Source organism: Caloenas nicobarica, chromosome 1 (genome assembly GCF_036013445.1).
Source record: "Caloenas nicobarica isolate bCalNic1 chromosome 1, bCalNic1.hap1, whole genome shotgun sequence".
NCBI lineage: Eukaryota > Metazoa > Chordata > Aves > Columbiformes > Columbidae > Caloenas > Caloenas nicobarica.
This window is the reverse complement of record NC_088245.1, coordinates 131,033,884-131,053,416: the sequence shown is the minus strand read 5'-3', so window position 1 is coordinate 131,053,416 and position 19,533 is coordinate 131,033,884. Positions and strand designations below refer to the sequence as shown.

At 45.0% G+C, this 19,533-nt stretch overlaps 1 protein-coding gene across 1 annotated transcript; it reads left to right on the top strand.

The window, feature by feature from the left end:
* The first annotated feature begins 2,461 nt into the window (after positions 1-2,461).
* POGLUT1 (protein O-glucosyltransferase 1) lies at positions 2,462-19,163 on the top strand. Its single transcript, XM_065638987.1, has 11 exons — positions 2,462-2,541; positions 2,857-2,947; positions 6,888-7,031; positions 7,473-7,608; positions 10,144-10,265; positions 11,851-11,910; positions 12,961-13,060; positions 13,798-13,856; positions 15,952-16,119; positions 16,630-16,686; positions 17,318-19,163. Exons 1-11 carry the CDS (start codon positions 2,469-2,471, stop codon positions 17,472-17,474), a joined length of 1,167 nt encoding a protein of 388 aa, XP_065495059.1. The 5' UTR covers positions 2,462-2,468; the 3' UTR covers positions 17,475-19,163.
* Positions 19,164-19,533: the final 370 nt, after the last annotated feature.

The following is a 19,533-nucleotide window of genomic DNA, read 5'->3' as shown; positions in this document are numbered from 1 at the left end:
GTTAGTAATAATGGGTGGATTAGCTGCCTAGAGATGACAAAGACCGAGTGAGGCCAGTGGAGGAAAATATGGATATATAAGAGTATCAGACATTTTTGCTTTTACCTTACTTAAAGTTCACACTTTTGGGGAAGTCTTCAGACCAGCCTCCAGTTTTGGATCTGTAACTATTGCAGCTGAGAGAGAGACTGCAGAGGAAAAGGGAGAAAGCAGACTCTATGCAGAAATCTAAAGGAAGACAGATGGACTCTATGAGAAGATGGAAAGAAGGGATTAATTCCCCTGATTTGCTTAAAAATTCTTTGGCTATGCAACAGGAGATTAGGAAGAGACAGCCAGAAGTACTCAAAGTTTTCACTCTAGGAAGCTGTTACTACTAATAGCAGATAACACACACAACATTCACTTATTCTCTCATAGTTCCCTCGTGCAATCACTCAGTTACCCAGTTGGAGGACAACCCCGGCTGTATACTCAGTAGAGGGTTGTGCTGACATGCTAACAGCTTCCAAGGAGGTGTTCAGAAAGTCCCTCAAAATCATTTATTTCAACAGATGTACACATAATCCTGCAGTCCGTGTCTGCATGTAGCAGCCTCTGCCCTACAGGCACACAAGCCATGGTTGGTAACTGTCATTCACTTTGTGGCCTTGCACAGATTGAGCAGACGCTTGGTGCCCAGAGTTTATCGGCTCTTGCAGATTTGGCGGGACTAACAGTCTCTAGGATTTATCAGTCCTTGAGAAACCTTCACACTTCTCAGCACATGCTTTTCCTCTTCGGTCTGTTCTCTGGTGGCTACTTCTCCATCCAGACATAGGGATACCTACAGGACCAATTCAGTTTCTCACAAAAGAGGCCTATATGACAAGTTGCATTGGTGGCTTGTGTGGCTAATCAGTCAGCCTTCACTCTATAGGTAGAAACTTAATGTAAATGTGGCTCTTTCCTATTAACGAGCAGCCACAGCACTTCCTCCTGCAATCCAAAAACCACCAAGCTGCATCTGGGCTAGCAAAGATGGAGGTTTAAGCATTCACATTTGAATACACAGACCCCATGAAGAGGTGAAAGGCCTTCCCACACTCAACCTAGGGAAGAAACGTTGATCGACTGGTCTGGATTCACGTTAGGACAGTGTCTGCTTAGCCATATCCTTTCTTACCTACATTAATTTGGCGGCTTATCAGCATGGTTATTATATCCAACACTGGGTTGATAAGCTTGTGTCCTGAAGGCTGACTGAAACACTATGTAGAGGGTCGTTTTGAAGACTGTGTTCCTAGAAACCATTTTGCAAAGAGAAGGTCCTACGAATTACATTGATGGCACTCAACCACCAATTCTCAATCCTGCTGTTTCTCTTCTTTCTTGCAGTCTGCATCCCTGAAGCTGCAGAGAAGTTTATACAAATCAGTCTAAACCTTTATACCATAATGATGAGATTCATGACTTAATTCTAAATGATCAATTTGAATCAGGTCTTGGCAACAGCAAGAGGTTGGGCCAGGAGAAGGAGCCTCTTACAGGTCAGAACAACTGCTTGGTGAATTCAGGTGTCCAGGGAAGTTGCCCCCCCCAAAATCCCAAAGGGGTGTACCAGGTACACAAGACCTGCATGAGGCTCATGGGACTCCTGAGCCCCACACTAGCAGCGCTAGGAGGTTGTTAGGACGGAGTTCAGAGAAGGGCAGTGAGGCTGGTGAGGGGCCTGGAGCACCAGTCTGATGAGGAGCAGCTGAGGGAGCTGGGGCTGTTCAGCCTGGACAAGAGGAGGCTGAGGGGAGACCTGATCGCTCTCTACAGCTGCCTGAAAGGAGGGTGTAGCGTGGAGGGGGTTGGTCTCTTCTCGTGAGTAACAAGCGATAGGATGAGAGGAAATGGCCTCAAGTTGCACCAGGGGAGGCTGAGATTGGATATTAGGAAAAACTTCTTCACAGAAAGTGTTGTCAGGCATTGGAACAGGCTGCCCAGGGAAGTGGTGGAGTCACCATCCCTGGAGGGGTTTAAAAGGCGTTTAGACGAGGTTCTTAGGGACATGGTTTAGTGACAGTGTTAGGTTATGGTGGGGCTTGATGATCCTGACGGTCTCTTCCAACCGAAATGATTCTGTGATTCTATGATTGATTCTGTGCGTACCACAGATGCACACTCAGATTTGCTTTTGGCAGTGAATGTTTTTGCAACACAGTGCCCACCTACTGTAGCCCCCGCCACGCCAGTGCCTTTACTTCCGTAAGCAGCAAAAGCCATCTGCGGTCGCGACGTCGCCCCCGCGGGGGTCCCCCCGAGACACAGGCCTTGCGTGGGGAGGGACGGCGCCGCCGCGGGAACTACAGCTCCCATCGAGCGCCGCGGCTCAGCGCCCGCTCCCGTAGCCGCCATCTTTGCTCCGGGCACCACCACCTCACAGCCGCTCCCGCCGGCGGCGGGCCGCGCATGCGCAGGGCGGTGCTGTCGGCGGCGGCATGGGGCGGGCGGCGCTGGCCCTGTGGGCGCTGGCGGCGGCCGCCGTGTGGTGGCCGGAGCCCGCCGCGGCAGGTGAGCGGCGCCTGGGGCTCCTCGGGGCGCCTGGGCGTGAGGGTGTTGCCGGGGGAGGGGGAACGGGACGCGGTTTCGCGGCCGGCGGGGAGGGTGCGTGTCTCCGGCGGGAGCCCGAGCGTCCTGAGGCGCCTCCTCATCCTCCCCCGCCCCTTCCCCGGCCCCCTCAGCCGGGCGGCCCCGGTGGCACTGCTGCTGCCTTGCTGTTTGCCGCGATGCCAACCCGACCAGAAATCCTGCTCAGCTCCCGCTAGTTGCTGCGGTAGTTTAATGCCTTAATTCCTTTTAACTTTTTCCCCTGCCTGTGTGTTTTAGATGCCAAATGGAAAGCGATAACTGACCAAATTGAGAAAGCTGTGGAAGTCTATAAGCCATGTGTAAAGGAGAATTGCAGCTGCCACCAAAGGTGAGAGGCTGGTTTTCTTTTGACTGCACAGGCCAGAGGCCATGGGAGGGAATGCTTTTGCTAGCACTGATGGATGGGAATTAGCTGTAGAATATTTGGGCTCTAAAGTGTCACATCTGGAGCCATCATAGGTCATGGTGCTTGTAAGGAGGAGGTTATTAATCATAGAGTAATTTTTGGTGGAAGAGACCCTTAAGATCATCGAGCCCCACCATCTCCTGACACTGTCACTAAACCATGTCCCTAAGAACCTCATCTACACATCTTTTAAACACCTCCAGGGATGGTGACTCCATCACTTCCCTGGGCAGCCTGTTCCAATGCCTGACAACCCTTTCTGTGAAGAAATGTTTCCTAATATCAAATCTGAACCTCCCCTGGTGCAACTTGAGGCCATTTCCTCTCATCCTATCGCTTGTTACTCACGAGAAGAGACCAACCCCCTCCACGCTACAACCTCCTTTCAGGCAGCTGTAGCCAGCGATCAGGTCTCCCCTCAGCCTCCTTTTCTCCAGGCTGAACAGCCCCAGCTCCCTCAGCTGCTCCACATCAGACTGGTGCTCCAGGCCCCTCACCAGCTTCATCACCCTCCTCTGAACTCTCCAGCACCTCAATGTCCTTCTTATGATGAGGGGCCCAAAACTGAACACAGGATTCGAGGTGGGGCCTCACCAGTGCTGAGTACAGTGGCACAATCACTATTCTAGTCCTGCTGGCCACACTGTTCCTGATACAAGCCAGGATGCTGTTGGCCTTTTTGGCCACCTGGGCACACTGCTGGCTTATGTTCAGCCAGCTGTCAGCCAACACCCCCAGATCCTTTTCCACCAGGCAGCTTTCCAGCTACTCCTCCCCGAGCCTGTAGCGCTGCCTGGGGTTGTTGTGACCCAAGAGCAGGACCCAGCACTTGGCCTTGTTAAACTTCATACAATTGGCCTCAGCCCAACGATCCAGCCGGTCCAGATCCCTCCATGTGAAACAGGTTGGCCTCCATAGGTCCAATAGAAGGTGTGTCCACCTGCATACTGGTCACTGTCCTTGTCTGCTGTGATTGAACAACAAACACTATGTCAGCATCTCATATATGATCATACAATAAACCCATACACAGTCGATGATGTTTCTGTGTTGACAATCCACTTCTGCCTTCTCTCAGTGCAGTGTTGCTAACAAGTCTTTCTTGTGGGCTTTTAAAAGTGGAAGAAATCAAGTATGTGCAAAATATTCTGAATAGCTTGATTAAGAACGGTTGTTACAGAGCACAGATCCATTTGGCATGATAGTGTGTTGCACTTTTTAGCGTTCTTTTTAGGAGTTTAGTTCATTGCTTGTGAGAATTGGATTGATGGTAGATATTTAACTACTTGGCTTTCACATGACTAAAGCATCATCCAAGAAGAGCTCATTCAGGAAGACACAAGTTCTGTTTATTTTTTTTTTTATAACCATGGAGCATTATGCATAATGCCAGCACTCTGACTTGAAATGCTGGCCTAATTCCCCTACAGTGAATTTAGTGCAGAGAGCTAGAGGCTCGCATGTGATGCAAGACTACTGTAGGCAGTATGAGCGCAGGCTGACCTGCCATGTAGACGTAACCAAACCAAACTTCCTTTCTGTTCACGCTGGTAGTTCACGGCTGCAGTGTGACAGACATTACAGGTGCGCAGGTCATCACTGCCATGTGGGCATAGATTGTAGGACTGGGGGTTTTTGATACCTTTAAGCAGCATTTTTATTTAAAGGATAAGAGGCAACTCAGGGAAGTCTGGCTTTAGGATTAGGATTCCAAATGCAGAAACACAGATGCCCAGCTTTAAGCCTCCTATTTAAAAGTACCAGATATGCTCGCTCATTTTGGGGGTGGGGGAATATTGAGCACTTTTACTATTGGGTGAGTCATATCGGGCAACTGTTTATACACTCTGGAGTTTTTGATCTCTACTGTGCTTGAATATTGATGAGGAAGAGTCTCTTTTAATTCAGCATTCCTGTCTTTTTCCCAAGTTCCAATTCAGATACAGCTTAAAGACATCTCCTAATCTTTAAACATACACTCCACCATCTCCTGCCCACCTTTGGGTAGAACACTTTCCCAAGTGGTTACAACCTCCAAAATCTGCTTTAGAACATGATAGTTGATAGTAACATGAAGTTATGGTTGCTGTGAGTCTCAAAACCTAGTTTTTACTAATGCAGTCATTAATTTAAGGGTTTTTAAGGAGCACTGCTATATGACAGACAGTACGAAAGAATCCAGGAAGATTATACAGGACGTATGCTGTATGACGTTCAAGAAACTTCGTTCATTTTGGTAGCCAATTTGGAAGTCTGTAATTATGCAGCAGGACGCTGAAAGCCAGTACTTTTCGCCATATATCAAATTCTACCTGTATCTAGTCTTCTGGGACTCAGTGACCAAGGACTGAAGGCCCTGTCTTGTTCCTTGCTACCTTTCAGTTGTCACTTAGGTTAAAATGACGTGGATGTGCCATAAAACTTCAGCTTTCCTCCAGTTCTCAAGCTCGTTACATTTGCATCCCTGTCATACTGCTTATCTGTGGTCAGCCAATCTGCACAATGGCAAATCTTTATGAGGTTTAACTGTGTTCTACCTGATTATGAAATAGCAGAATCCTGGGGGTTGGAGGGTATCTCCTGAGATCAAGTTCAACCCCTCTGCTCAGGCAAGGTTGCCAGGACTCTGTCGAGTCAGGTTTTGAATATCTTAAAGCACAGAGACTCCACTGCTTCTTTGGGCAAACTGTACCGGTGTTTGACCACCCTCACAGCTGGATCGCCCTGACAGTGCTGTATTAAACTAAGGCATTGATGCAGTGTCTGCCAAAAGTGGGGAGGACATCTCCATAGCTGTTACAATCTGATAGTGTTTGTTAACTGTTCCAAGCTTGAGGGAACTGGGGCTGTTTAGCCTGGAGAAAAGGAGGCTGAGGGGAGACCTTATTGCTCTCTACAACTACCTGAAAGGAGGTTGTAGCATGGAGGGTGTTGGTCTCTTCTTCCAAGTAGCAAGTGATAGGATGAGAGGAAATGGCCTCAAGTTGTACCAGGAGAGGTTCAGATTGGATATTGGGAAAAATTTCTTCACAGGTTTGTCAGGCATTGGAACAGGCTGCCCAGGGAAGCGGTGGAGTCACCATCCCTAGGGGTGTTTAAAAGGCATTTAGACAAGGTTCTTAGGGACATGGTTTAGTGCTAGAGTTAGGTTATGGTTGGCCTTGATGATCCTGAGGGTCTCTTCCAACTGAAATGATTCTATGGCCTGAGGACCTTTAGACTAAATTTATATAAACTGCATCCTTCTTATGCATTTTCTTATATGCGTTAGGTTTATGTTTTCATACTGCATTCCTGGAGCTCACTGGTGATGTGCAGATGTCACAGAACACGTGCTACATAGGTCTTTCCTGCTGGGCTGGCTTTCACTGGACACAGCGTTGTTTGGTGACACTGCTCCTTGCAACTAGACTCTTACTTTCTTTTTATGTCTAAATAGTGTGACATTATGTGAGGAGTTTGGTCTTGGTGTGGCCCATCATTCATGGAAGGCCAGAGCACAAGCTTTGCAACTCAAAGTTTAAGTGAGCTGAAGGCTTTTACCCATAACCTGGCAGGGTGTGTAAGGTGCTTTCTGGGAGAGTAGCTAGAGTTGTCTGTGTTGATTTAGTCTCAGTCCTGTGCTGGGCTTTCTGTCAGGCAAACAGCACATAGTCCAAGAGTGGAGCTTGGACCTTTGAGTCTCTGCATAACAGCTCTTCCAAGTGACTTAAATTAAATTCTTCGTCATGCCACATGTACCAGAGCTCCTGGAAGCTACACAGAGCTTGCTTTAGCTGGAAGTCTGTTCTGTATACTGCAGTTATTCAATGCACAGTATCCTCCCTACTGTACATAATAATGGCTGATTGTTTTGTTTCAGTGTCTGGAAGCGGGACCTGGCTCCCTTTCGAGGTGGCATTTCCAAGGAGATAATATCAGATGTGGTGAGCCGGAAGCTCGGGACACACTACCAAATCGTTAAGAACAAGTTGTACCGTGAGCAGGACTGCTTGTTCCCTGCAAGGTAAGAGCTATGCAGAAGATCTCGCCTCCCTAACTGGGACACAGGAGTACTTCCAAATCTGCTGAGTTGGAAGTCACTGAGCACAATGATATTTCAGAGGTGTGAATTCCTTATTGGAGCAGGAGCCTAGAAAATAATGTATGAGGCTTAAATGTAGCAAGAGACAAGTGTCATTGTTGTACTTCAGTGTAGTAAAAGCTGGTTGGTTGTGGGATCCCAGAGAAAGCTGCAGATCAGGCCAGATTTAACAGGATGGGTTGCTTCAGTGGTGTCTGTACTGTGTTGGGGCTCAGCAGCTGCTATAGGCAGTTCCCAGCCTACATCATGGTATGGCTCAGGCTCACCATCTCTTCTGCTCCTGTGCAGAGAGAAAGGCCTGCAAGAGACTGCAGGATTCTCCCTTCTCCTTATAGCTCTTTGCCATATGTTGTTTCTCCACAGATGCAGTGGAGTTGAGCACTTCCTTCTGGAGATCATCAGCCGCCTCCCTGACATGGAAATGGTGATCAATGTGCGAGACTACCCTCAGGTCCCCAAGTGGATGAAACCCATCATCCCAATCTTCTCCTTCAGTAAGGTGGGCACACCTTTAAAAGCTGAGCATTTTTGCGACATGTGTGTCTTCCTTCCTCTTGGGAATGTATTTTTGAGGATGGTTCCCCACAGATTTTCTGTGCATCAAAATTGCTTACTCTTTTTTGCTCTTTGTTTCCTTTCACTTCCAGTTTTCTGGGAGATGGACTTGTAGGTTCATTCAATAGAACAGTTTTTCCCCTCATTACCTCCTCTGCCAGGTCAAAAAACATACCACTGTCACAGTGGAATGATGCACAGCTGGATGGGCTATGTGCCAGCATCACTGTCATTTGCTACAGCTCTTCTGTTAAAATTGTAGCCGTAGCTACATGAATTTAATTTAATAAGCATTGTAAAGGATTTTTGATCATCAGTCAGCTGTCATACAGTTAATGTCATTTAATATGAATATTTTACTCTGCTTTTTTGGTAGCGCAGATGAATGTTTCTTATCATCTTTTCTGTAATATTGCTGTGTCCTGTGAACCCTTTTTCCCTGGATTCCCTTTTCTACCTGCACACATATGCAGAGGTGCACACACACATAGAGATATCTCTCTCTACTTCTCCGTTCCCAGACTCAAGAGCCCTCCCATATGCTTTCCTACCTCTCCCATTGTTAAACCTCACTGTAACATAGTGTCTTATCCCTTCCAACAAAATACTGTTACACCTGAAGCTTCAGCTAATCTTGCTTTTACTTAATGTATGCCCAATGTGCCCCAATCCTGCACCATTGCTACCTAACCCTGATCACGATCCCATCTTTGGCTGAAGCACAGCAGACAGTGAGGTGCAAAAAGAAAAAAATAGACCATTTTCTCTTGCTAGTTCAGGCTCTATTCTGTTTCTTCTGACTTGTAGCATCTTAGTCTGAACCCAGGTCTTCAGCTTGTGCGGTCTGAACAGTAATATGATCCATAACTATTGCTGAGTCCCCAGCCATCCTAAAATTATCTCTAGAATTTCACTACAACATCACAAACACTGTCATTCAATAACCACGTTCGCTGCCAGGTGTAAAGCTAATTGTCTTGCCCCTCAACCATTGACAACCTTAGCTCTAGCCAGCAGAACCCAAATTAACAGAGAACAGGTTTCAGGAGTTTAATCTTTGCAGCCATATTCGTAATCCTGCCCCCAGGTGCCTTGCAGGGCCCCACATGAAACCGAGTTCTCCAGTCACCGTTGTCTGACATCTCAACTGTAACCTTAGCCATGTCCTTAACTGAAACCCAGTGACCCAAGCACAGCTCACATTTAACCTGCCAGTGTTTGGAAGGCTACAGGATGCTGGCCCAGGGTGCTTTCTAAGGCTGAAAGCATAGCGGATTGGAGGATTGTCCTATTCTGCATCTCAGAAGGCCGACCTTGGGGTGTTGATGGAGCTGTCGTGGTTTTTTGTCAATGCCTGTTTATAGAAGGACTGAGAAGGAGCAGATCGTAGAAGCACATACTTAAGTTAGAAGGGACCTGAGGAGGTCACCCAGTCCAGCACCTCACTCAGAGCAGGACCAGCTATAACAGATGAGGGTGCTCCAGGCTGTGTCCTGCTTGGTTCTGGGCATACCTGAATACAGGGTGTCCACAGCCAGTGTTTGACCTCCCTCAGAGCAAAAGCATGTTTCCCAGTATGTAATTGGAATTTCCCTTCTTGTGATCCAAGCCTGTTGCCTCTCATTCTGTCTCTGCACTTCTGAAAAGAGTCTGTCTCCATCATCTCTCCCATTAGGTAGTAAGATACAGCATTTAGATACCCCCAAGCCTCTTCTTACTGTGCATGAACAAACCCATTCCTCAGGCCCTGTTCATATGTCATGTGCACCAACCTCCTAACTACCTTGTTGGCCTTGGACTCTGTCCAGTTGATCTCCAGGTGACAGATAGATGCATAGTTGTAAGTTTATTACTAGTGCAAGGAACTGGCCTATAGTCTGTTTCTTGAAAGGGTTTAGTCTTACTTAAGTGCTGATCTTCCCTCTGATTAAATAGGGATTTAAACATCCAAATAGGAGTGAGGAACTGAAATTCCTACATGACCTGGATATTTGTTGCAATGAATTGTTAAGTGATCTCTAGGAAGGCTGGAATGAACTGAAGTGTTAGAAACCTAAATGTCAAATTGTCTATAAGTGTCCCTCTCTCTAAGGAGATAATAATGCCTCTTAACTTATGAACAGTAGAAAACATTTGTAGCTATACATAAGCACAAAGGTGAGTGGAGCACGGGTCTTCTGCTATTTACTGATCAGCTATATGATGGATCTCTTTTGTTATTTTCTAACATGGAAGTCCCGTGCTGTCATGCAGCAAGACACAGAGCCTTTTAAAAATCATTGAAACATTTCAGTATTAGGTTGTCTTTATATGAACCCCAGCAACACCACCGTGACCGCAAAGCTCTCATCCTGGTTATGGAACAGTAATGGAGAAAGCTGACAGAACTCCCAGAAAGGACGTTCATTCCTGGCAGGCTCAGTCAGTAAACTGAAATAGATGTCACTCTTTTTCTTACATTACTGTCATTTTACTTAAGACACCCGAATACAATGATATCATGTATCCTGCCTGGACATTTTGGGAAGGAGGACCAGCTGTCTGGCCAATTTACCCAACAGGTTTAGGACGCTGGGACCTCATGAGAGAAGACCTCAGAAGGTATGTTTTGCAAATGGATATGTGGGGGGGAGGTTTAATGGAAGACAAATTCAGAGTAAAAGCCAGGTAGCACTGGAAAGCATTAGGGCAAACTTGAAATCCAAGGGCATAGGTCTGTTGGCTTGTGATGTGTCCTGCTGCCTCCCATTAGCTGCACACAACCTAACTGCTGTAGAAGAATTCTCCATGGAAACCTTAGGTGATGTAACTACAAGTTATAATTAGCTTCTCTGTTTCCAACACTTTGTTAAGGAATGCAGAGGATAAAGTATACACATTCTTCATGCTGTCAGGGCCAGATAACTATCATTTTTGCTGGGAGAGGGTTTGTCAATAAAGCAGCAGTTATCTTTTGCCTGCAGAAATCTCCCCTGACACATGGAAGTATTTTCCTTTGTTTCCAAGTACTTCTCTAAAGACCTGTGGCTTTTTCACTGCAGGGATGATACAGGATGTTTGTATAAGCTTCTGGAAGGGTAAAGAAAAGCCTTCTTTAGATCTCCTTTTACTTGAGTATTATGCAATAGGGAAACCTGGAATCATTCCCAAGAATCAAGAGCCATTACTGGGCTGATAGTAAGACAGAAGATGTTTCTGACTGGTAGTCTTTCTTTTGGCAGGATGTTTGACTATTAGCAGAATAAGGGGCTGTTTCCCATGGAGGGTGACAGACAATATGCAACAGCGAGTGAACACAGAAACATAACAAGAAAAAAACCCCACCTTAATATCAATCACTTGACATCAGAATGCGAGAGTGAATGTTTCCCGCTTCAAAATCTGAAGATCTATGGGACTAATCATAGCTGATGTTATAATGTGATATAATATAATGAAGGTCCAAAGCATCTACTTGTCCCTGCTTTCCCAGTGAACCCTGCTTATGTCACTGGATTACAAGCAGATGCAAAGCTTGACCTGCACAGATCCGTTTGGGAATCAGGATCTACATGTCAAGCCAGGTGCAACAAAAAAGTACAACAAGGAGTTCCCCAGAGGGAGGCAGGTGACTGCACTGACAAAAATAAAACATGTGAACAGCTGTTTTGAAGATATGCTTAGATTTAAAGTGAAAGTTATTTGGGAAAACAATGAACCCTTGTGCTTTAAATGCAAAACACCATGCAGGCCTTTTTGTTACTGTTTTCTGTGTTTGTTTGTTTGTGGGTTTTGTTTTGGTTTTGGTGTTTTTGAATGGGAAATGACAGTGATTAGAAACTCTAGTTATTTTGCATTACCCATATTCAGTGAAGTACAGAAAGATAAAGCCACAATGCAGAAAGTGGATTCAAATTTTAGGTAAATTTTAATATCCTTAAAGGTCTGGTGAGAGAGTTGTGTGTAATTCAGTGTTTTGACTGAAAGGGGTTCTGAAAAGTGGCCTGTATCATGTTGCCTTAAACACAATATTCACAGGAAAATCTGTTTCATTGAACCTGGCTGGGAGTTTTTTCTGCTATAATGAAGAAAGTGATTTCCATCAAAAAAAGAATAAGAAAAAGAGATCATGCTGTGAAAACGGATGAGAGCGCTGTTTCATGGTTTTATTAAATCATTTATTGCCATGTATAAACAATACTTTCAGGTCTGCAGAAAAATGGCCATGGATGAAAAAAATCTCTAAAGGATATTTCCGAGGATCAAGGTGAGCATATTTTCTTATAGGAGGAGATTCTACTAACATATACCATGACAATTGTCTGTATGCTGAAGTTTCTGTACCTTCAAGACCTAAACAAGTATAAGCCAGAGTGTGTTTTTTAAAAGTAAGGAAATTGAGACATTTTGTACAGCAGCATTTCACCATTAGGGATTCTCCATAAGAATTGCCATTTGCAACTAGTTCATTATAGTAAGTCTAGTATTGGAAACAGAAGTTGTGATGGATTTGCTATGTTATTTCTTAAGGAGTAAAACTGTCACACTAGGAACCAGCTTGTTTTGTTCTCTGAAGGGAACTGCAGGTGCATGATACAAATTTAAAGGTTTTATACTGATGTACATGCTTCTTGCCAATATGAATACTTTATTCTCTATGCCAAGTGCTTGACAGGGAATCAACAAGTATTCTTGGTTTAAGTTACCTGAGTGGTGGGGTATAAGAGTACATTATTTTTGCTCTCTCTTCAGTAACAGTTTGAAAACAGTGTTAACCCTTTTTGTTCCTCCAACACTTTGTTCCTCCTCCATCCCCAATAGGGATGGATTTGAAATCTTACTAGGTAGGCTCAGGCTTTTGTCAGGAGATGAGGAGGTGTGAGTCTTGGGGATGTAATAACCTTGCTTATCAGTAGTGTTTTAAAGTGATGTCAGGGCGATCAAGTGCTGAAGATGCTTAACATCTCTTAGCTCTCTGACTTAGAAGGGAGTTAAAGTATTTGGCACCCCTCGGATAAGGCCTGAAGGAAACATCATCTCTGCTGATTTGTCCTGGGAATTGCTTAAATAATGCTATTAAGTATTTAGTAAGTGAAATAAAGAAACAGGGCCCCGAATAATTTTGGTACACTTAACTTGTTCTCTTCGGCTTATACGCCCTTGGACAGAAATATACTGTGTGGTAGGCACTTAATAATGTTTTTGGGGCACTTAGGGAGATCAGCCTCATAAAGGGGCAGGATCTTGAGTCCTGTTGTTTGTTAGCTGTGTTGGGTCAGGTGGACTGGCAATGACTGATACAGCATTTCTTTTGCAGAACGAGCCCTGAAAGAGATCCCCTCATTCTGCTGTCTCGAGAAAACCCCGAACTTGTTGATGCTGAGTACACTAAAAACCAAGCTTGGAAATCTGAGAAGGTGTGTGGGGGGTGTCTGTCAGGATCCTGAGTGTGAAGGCCGGAGGGGCTCGCACTACAAGAGGGCTTTGATGATTGAGATGCATCTTGGTGGAAAGTTGTGGGTGATCCTCTAGATTAAGGGAGGCTTGTAGATCCCTTGATGGCCACGTCTCTCTGACCAATGAAAGGAAGGAGTCTCTAGAGCCTTAGAGGTCAAACGTTTTTCTTCCATCTACACTTCTTGTTCAAGGAAACTAGCACACAGAAGAAAATTAACCTATGCCACTCCAATTCTTCCCCTTCTAGCCTCAAGCTGCCTGTGTGGTGTTGTCAGTCTTTTTAAACCTTTTTCTGTCATTTCCATTGCTTGGTCTTTCTGATAACTGTTGCTGATAATGTTTTAGTTCCATACTTAGTCTACAGTCCAGCTCTCTCCAGACGGTCTTGGCTAATCCAGTTACACTTGGCTTTGCATAGTCTATTGTCCCAAGCTGTTTTCCACCCTGTAGCTGCCAGCTAAACATTATCATTAGTGTATTTGTGCTGGCATTTGCTTACAGGCAGTGTGTAATTTACTTTTTTTTTTCTTGTTTGAAGGGCTGCAAATTCTTCATAATTCTTCTAAAAGCCCACCAGAGAAGGTTTTCTCAGAAGTGAGAATGGAGGGGTTTGAGACTTCAGCTTTGTTTCTGAGAAGCAAATATGAAATCACTATATAAAACTTACTGATTTTGTAAAAATTCTGTTTATTTTAAGGACACCTTAGGGAAGCCTCCTGCAAAGGAAATTCCACTGGTTGATCACTGCAAATACAAGTAAGAGCTTTGATTAGTAAAGCTGTTCAAGGGCTACGGGTTATTTCTTTCCTTGCATGGTATAAGGTCTCACTGTATTTTAAGACCTGATTCCAGCGACCAGCTCCGTGCAGACAGGAAAGATTGTGAAAAGACATAAGGTGGTTAAAAATTGGGGAGCTTAGCATGGCCTCTTCCAGTGTCAGCTCTCTTCTGTCAGGTTAGGAAAAATAAAATGCTTTGGGGAAACTAAAGGTCTTAGGTTACTAATAAACATATAGATGGAAAATCTTATTTTATTTTTTTAATAAGAAAGGCTTTCTTTCAATTGTTCTTTGTATTCCTGTAACAAGTTGTGTGTTCCAAATTATTTTTTCAGTGCTACAGTGGTAGCATTACTGTCTTCAAAGACATATGGAACTAAGGAATCATCTTCAGATGCATACTGGAACAAGTGTTGCCATTGGATGTATATAGGAAAAGAGAGAACGTGAAATGTGATTAAGCAGATACAGTATTGATTCATATGTTGTATGTTGTTTGGGAGATTGTGGTTTTTATTTTGTTTTTTAACTACTTTAGGGAGGGGGTTTTGGTGTAATATTGTGGGTTTCTGTGTAAAAAAAAAACCATCCTCTTAGTGTGTATGTACTTGTATGTCTGATGTTTTGCTTTAAAATTGCCTAGTTACAATTCTACCAGCTAGAATGTGCTGGTAGAAGAACTCAGTCATTTGGCTGGATCCGTGTTTTTGTGCAAATGTGATTGACTTGTCTCATTTTATATTTCACTAGACTGTTGCCCAGATTTCTCCCTTCTGTTACTCAGAGACTTTCCAATTCCTGATGCCTCCTAAGCCCCTCGCACAGTATGGGCCGAGACATTCTCACACACTTTTCTCATAGCCCAGGGTCTGGTAGGGTCAATGTGAACTTCTCTCCACTTTCTTCAGTGTTGGTGCTATAGCAGAATGTCTGAGAGCAGCCCCTCGTGACCTGGCTGAGGTCACAGATGGTGGGAGCTGTGTCTGGAATTGGGCAGGGGCATCTCACTTCCAGACTCCTGTTCTTGTCACTTCTCTACATGTATTTGTTCAGTTCCTAATACAACAAGCTCCTCATCCCTGCCCTGAGCTCCTAGGTAATACAAAGAATGCAAAATAATTTCAGGTTTATTCCTTGTAACTTACTGCTGAACTAAGTTTAGCTGTAATTCCCATCTCACGCCAAACATATATAATATATAAGCCCCGTTTCACCCCAAATAACTTAATTAAAGGAAGAACTCCCTTCCTCCAGCCCAAAATGTTTGACTTCAAAGATTATTTCTATGTACTGAGGGGTTTTACCCACAGGAAAAACAGCTTTCCATGTAACTGGAGAAATGTGGGTTTAAAAATGCAAGCAAGTAAGCAAACAAGCATCCCTCTGAGATACAGTTCACTAAGAGAAATCCTCCCCCAGTCAAGCCCACTTTACTAACTTGGCAGAAAATACAGGAAACAAAATTGTGGATTCTTTGTTATCTGCAAAGTCCATCTGTTGTGTGCTAGCCTGTTTAACCTCCTAGGGTTGCATTCCCAAGTTAATATGAAGCAATTAATTCAGATTAAAGCAGAATCCCAGAGCAAAAAAAAAAAAAATCCAAAAAACCAACCGAGATAGATGTGGCAAAGAAGAACAATGAACAAAAAAAGCTCACTGCAAGACAACAGAGAATTGGGAAAAAGCTCCTTGTGGTAAGAGATTCTCTGAAGTGTAGAGTCACAGGATCAGCATCCACATTGTGACATTCCCTGCCTTGTTGGCAGCTGTCCGTGAGGCCTCTTTTGGTTTGTCGCAGGCAGGTGTCTTTATCAGAGGTAAAGCAGCACACCTTGATTTTTAGCCTCAGTTTTGACAGGCAGCAGCAGCTCACCTAGCACATCCTTAACTTAGCATACCTTGCCTATGAGGAGCTTCACATTAACGTCTTCCCTTTGTTTCAGCAACAGGTGCCTGGCTCAGCGGGAGGGAGACCTCCAGCTGCTCCCCGCCTCGGAGCCCAACTGCTCAGTGCATTTCCTCACTAAATGCCAAGTGTGATCAGGTCCCTCTCTTTGCTTCTCCTTTTAAAGGTATCTGTTTAATTTCCGGGGAGTGGCTGCCAGTTTCCGTCTGAAACACCTTTTCTTGTGCGGTTCGCTCGTCTTCCACGTTGGAGAAGAGTGGTTGGAGTTCTTCTACCCGCAGCTGAAGCCTTGGGTCCACTACATCCCAGTCCAATCAGACCTCTCTAACGTCAGGTGTGAGACCTCAAGTGTGCTCAGGGGAGCACCGTGTGCCACAGGAAAACACCGCTGTGTTTGGGAAGGCAGTTTCGTTGGTATCATGCTAAGAAGTGCCTCCACTCTAGGCATCAGATAGAGGCTCGTGGAGGTCATGTTCTTTTCTCTTTATTGCTGCCCCTGAAGAATCCTTTGCTCATATTTCTTAGAACAGTTTCACTGGGGTGTGGAGGTCGATCACCCTCGCTGAAAGCCACAGGCACTGGGCACTTAAATTTGCAGCATGGGTGAGGGGAAGAGGAACGTATTGCTGGGCCAAAAATGTATTGGCTCCCAGATATCAGCATGCTGCCCAGAACCAATATGGAACAACTGAGATTGGCAGGTTTCTTCTGTGCTCTTAAATGAGGAGCACCAGTCCCTCACTCAGCTGTAGATCCTTAATCTAATTCTCCGCAATAGTTTAGCTAAGGGACAATGTTCTCCATTGAGCTACTTGTTTCATAGCATTTTTTGTCTTAATTTTAGGGAGCTGTTGCAATTTGTAAAGGAAAATGATGCTATAGCACAAGAAATCTCAGAGAGGTAAGTTGTGTGTCCTTTCTGGCTATCAGGCACTATTCTTCCAAAGCATTTTCTTATGCAGCTTTTGAAGGGGTTACCTCTCAAAGACAATCTAGTATTAATAGGGTGCAGAATAACTGATCTTCTGCAATAACACCAGGAGAGTTGAGGAACTCGTAACAGGCAAGGGGAAGTGCAGAATGAGATTATATGCTTCGCTCTTTGGTTCACACGTGACCCATGTCAGGAACCCCACTGAAAGCTCTCAGAAGTTGGGAGCTTTCTTCTCAGTATGAGGCAAGTTGGCCCCTGGGAACCGTGTCTGCGTTAGAAGCATAAGGTATCCAGGCTGGCAGCGACTGGCTTCTGAGGCAGCATTGCATCAGTGCTGCTCAGGCTGTATCTGATATGTGAAAGCTGATATTTATTATCCCAGATAACAAATACCATCTTGAGGATAACAAAAGCACTGCAACTGTCAGAGCTGTGAGCGTGAATGAAAAATGTGAAATTAAACTAGACGGTACAGAGCGGTGCTTGTTGTTTCTCATTTGAAACACAGAAGAGTGAAAGTTGATATACATATAAAGGAAAACAAAAGACTCTTGTAGGAACTGGAAATTGGTTCTGACTGTGCCTTGTGTATCTCTAGGGGACGCCAATTCATCACTGAGCACTTGCAGATGGAGGATGTCTCTTGCTACTGGGAGCATCTGCTGTCTGAATATTCCCAAACCTTGACTTACAAAGTGAAAAGGAAGAAGAGCTACAGTGAGATCACTTCTGAATGGCTGAAAACAGAACTGTAGAGACTCCTCTGTTTTTCCTTTTCAGCTCAAACTGATCTCTGTGGAAATCTGAAGATCAGTGTATCTTATTTCTTGTTCTCTCAGACTTCTCACCCTTTACACTAGGAGAACAGCAATAGGCTGACTTTGAAATTGTTCTTGTACAGCGGGACATACTGTCGCCATAGGAATGCTAAGTAGAATGTTGGATTATGGCTATTAAATAGGGCAGTGATCCTCATGTCTGGAAGAGGGTTGTTAGCATTTGGGATTTAGTTACTACTCATTTCAGAATGATCCTAAATCCCATTCAGTCAATGAGAAGCCTTTCTGTTAATTTTACTGGACTTTTTACCAAGTCCTCTGTACTCGTTGGCAAGGTACACAGACTGTCAGCTACACTCAGCTGGGAGATACGTGCCCATTTTTTGGCAAATGGTCAATGTTTTCTCACCTGTGTGATAGTGTTTGGGATATTAGGTGTTCTCTGGCAGAAGCAGATACTGGGATTTGGGGTGACCTTTTTAGATAGCCTGGAGCTTATGTTTATGTCAGGTTTTAGGGGCTCAGGGTGAGGCTTTGACGTGCCACTAAAAGGACAAAGGATCCTTGCGCAGGTAAACTACCTACCTCATAGGGGAGCGGCTGGTGGTGATGACATTGCTGCAGTGCTAAGGCTGCGTAGCAGAGTCGAGCAGTTGGCAACCAAGATAAAGACAGTTCATCCTCCGACAGCTGAACTGGGTGTCTGCATAGCCATGCAGAGCTGGGCCCCTGGTAACACTGGTTGGGTGGCCAGGCAGCCTTAAGAGCCCAGAGAAATTATACACAGAGGTAGAGTCAGATCTTCTTTTTTCCAGATCTTCACAGATCCTCTGCTCTGATCCCTTCTGTTACCTTTCTAGGGTTGTGGGGGTTTTTTTTGAGGCTGGTAACACATCTGCTCACTTGAATGTTTGCTTTACTTTCCCACTGCTGTTTACACTCCTTTTTCAGTCTGGTTGAGGGAATGTCTTCAGTCACACAGCGGCAGCTACTCCTCACGTTACTCGTTCTGAGCTCAGTCGCAGGTTGCTTGCGCTCACTGTATTTATGCCCGCTACAGGCTGCTTAGCCCAGAGGGAGTGCAATTTCTAGAATGCTTTGTGGCCCCTGAGTTGAGAGGCCTGGTAGGAAGCAGCATCTTCTCTGGCATCCAGACAGGTGCTCAGAAGAGGGAGGGCTGCTGCCTCCGGGGTGAGCACCTTTGACGGTAAAGCAGCCTCATGGCTTAGGAAGCAGTACGTTGATGGAAGAGAGTGATAGCAGCAGCTCCTGCTCTCCTCAGCAGTCAGCTTGGATCAGAGAGGAGGAAAACACTACAAGGAACGATAGCGCCAAGTGCACCTCCACACATATGCGCTCACACAGAAGCCTCGGGGCACTGCCAGGCCCTGCTACGGGGACGGAACATCCAGCGCTGTTTGTCAAGTGCTGGTTGCTGGGGCAGTACGCTGGTTGCGTGACTGGTGCCTGGTTTATCCCAGCCTGCAAAGGAAGCAGATCAGGGTACTCAAATAGCCTGGTTTCTGAGGAAAAGAACCCTGCAAGAGTCAAAGGGGTTTTCTGGTGTTGTTTTTTTAGCCAATGGAGAGACAGCAATCTGAGAAACTGAAACAGCTGCGTATAATTTTTTTAAAAAATACTTTTTATGAAATGCTTTTTCGAATAAAACAGACAAAAACTAAGTTTTGCTGGATTCATCATTGCTTGGCCAGAGTTGTGATAAAACATCTGGATAGCCCCCAGCTGTTCCCTGAAGATGGTGAAGCGTGTATTTCTGTTTCTCCTCTGTCACAGCAATATTCAGGGTGTCTCTTCTTCCAGCCACTCTGGCTGGAAACTTATGCTGGTCAGACACCTGTGTGAACTGGGGAATTTTCAGTCTGATCCCTTTCTTCTCTTTTTGTTTTTCTTCCCCTTCCCCTCCCCCTCCTCTTTCCTTTCCTCTTTCTTTTCCCCTTTCCTCCTCTTTCTTTTCCCCTCCTTTTCCCCTCCTTTTCCCCTCCTTTTCCCCTCCTTTTCCCCTTTTTTTTTTCTT

Coding starts and splice junctions, on each gene's coding strand:
- POGLUT1 (XM_065638987.1), top strand. CDS start 2,469: ATGGGGCGGGCGGCGCTGGCCCTGTGGGCGCTGGCGGCGGCCGCCGTG. Junction 10,266..11,850: donor ATGAGAGAAGACCTCAGAAG/GTATGTTTTGCA, acceptor CAATACTTTCAG/GTCTGCAGAAAAATGGCCAT. Junction 13,061..13,797: donor AAGCTTGGAAATCTGAGAAG/GTGTGTGGGGGG, acceptor GTTTATTTTAAG/GACACCTTAGGGAAGCCTCC.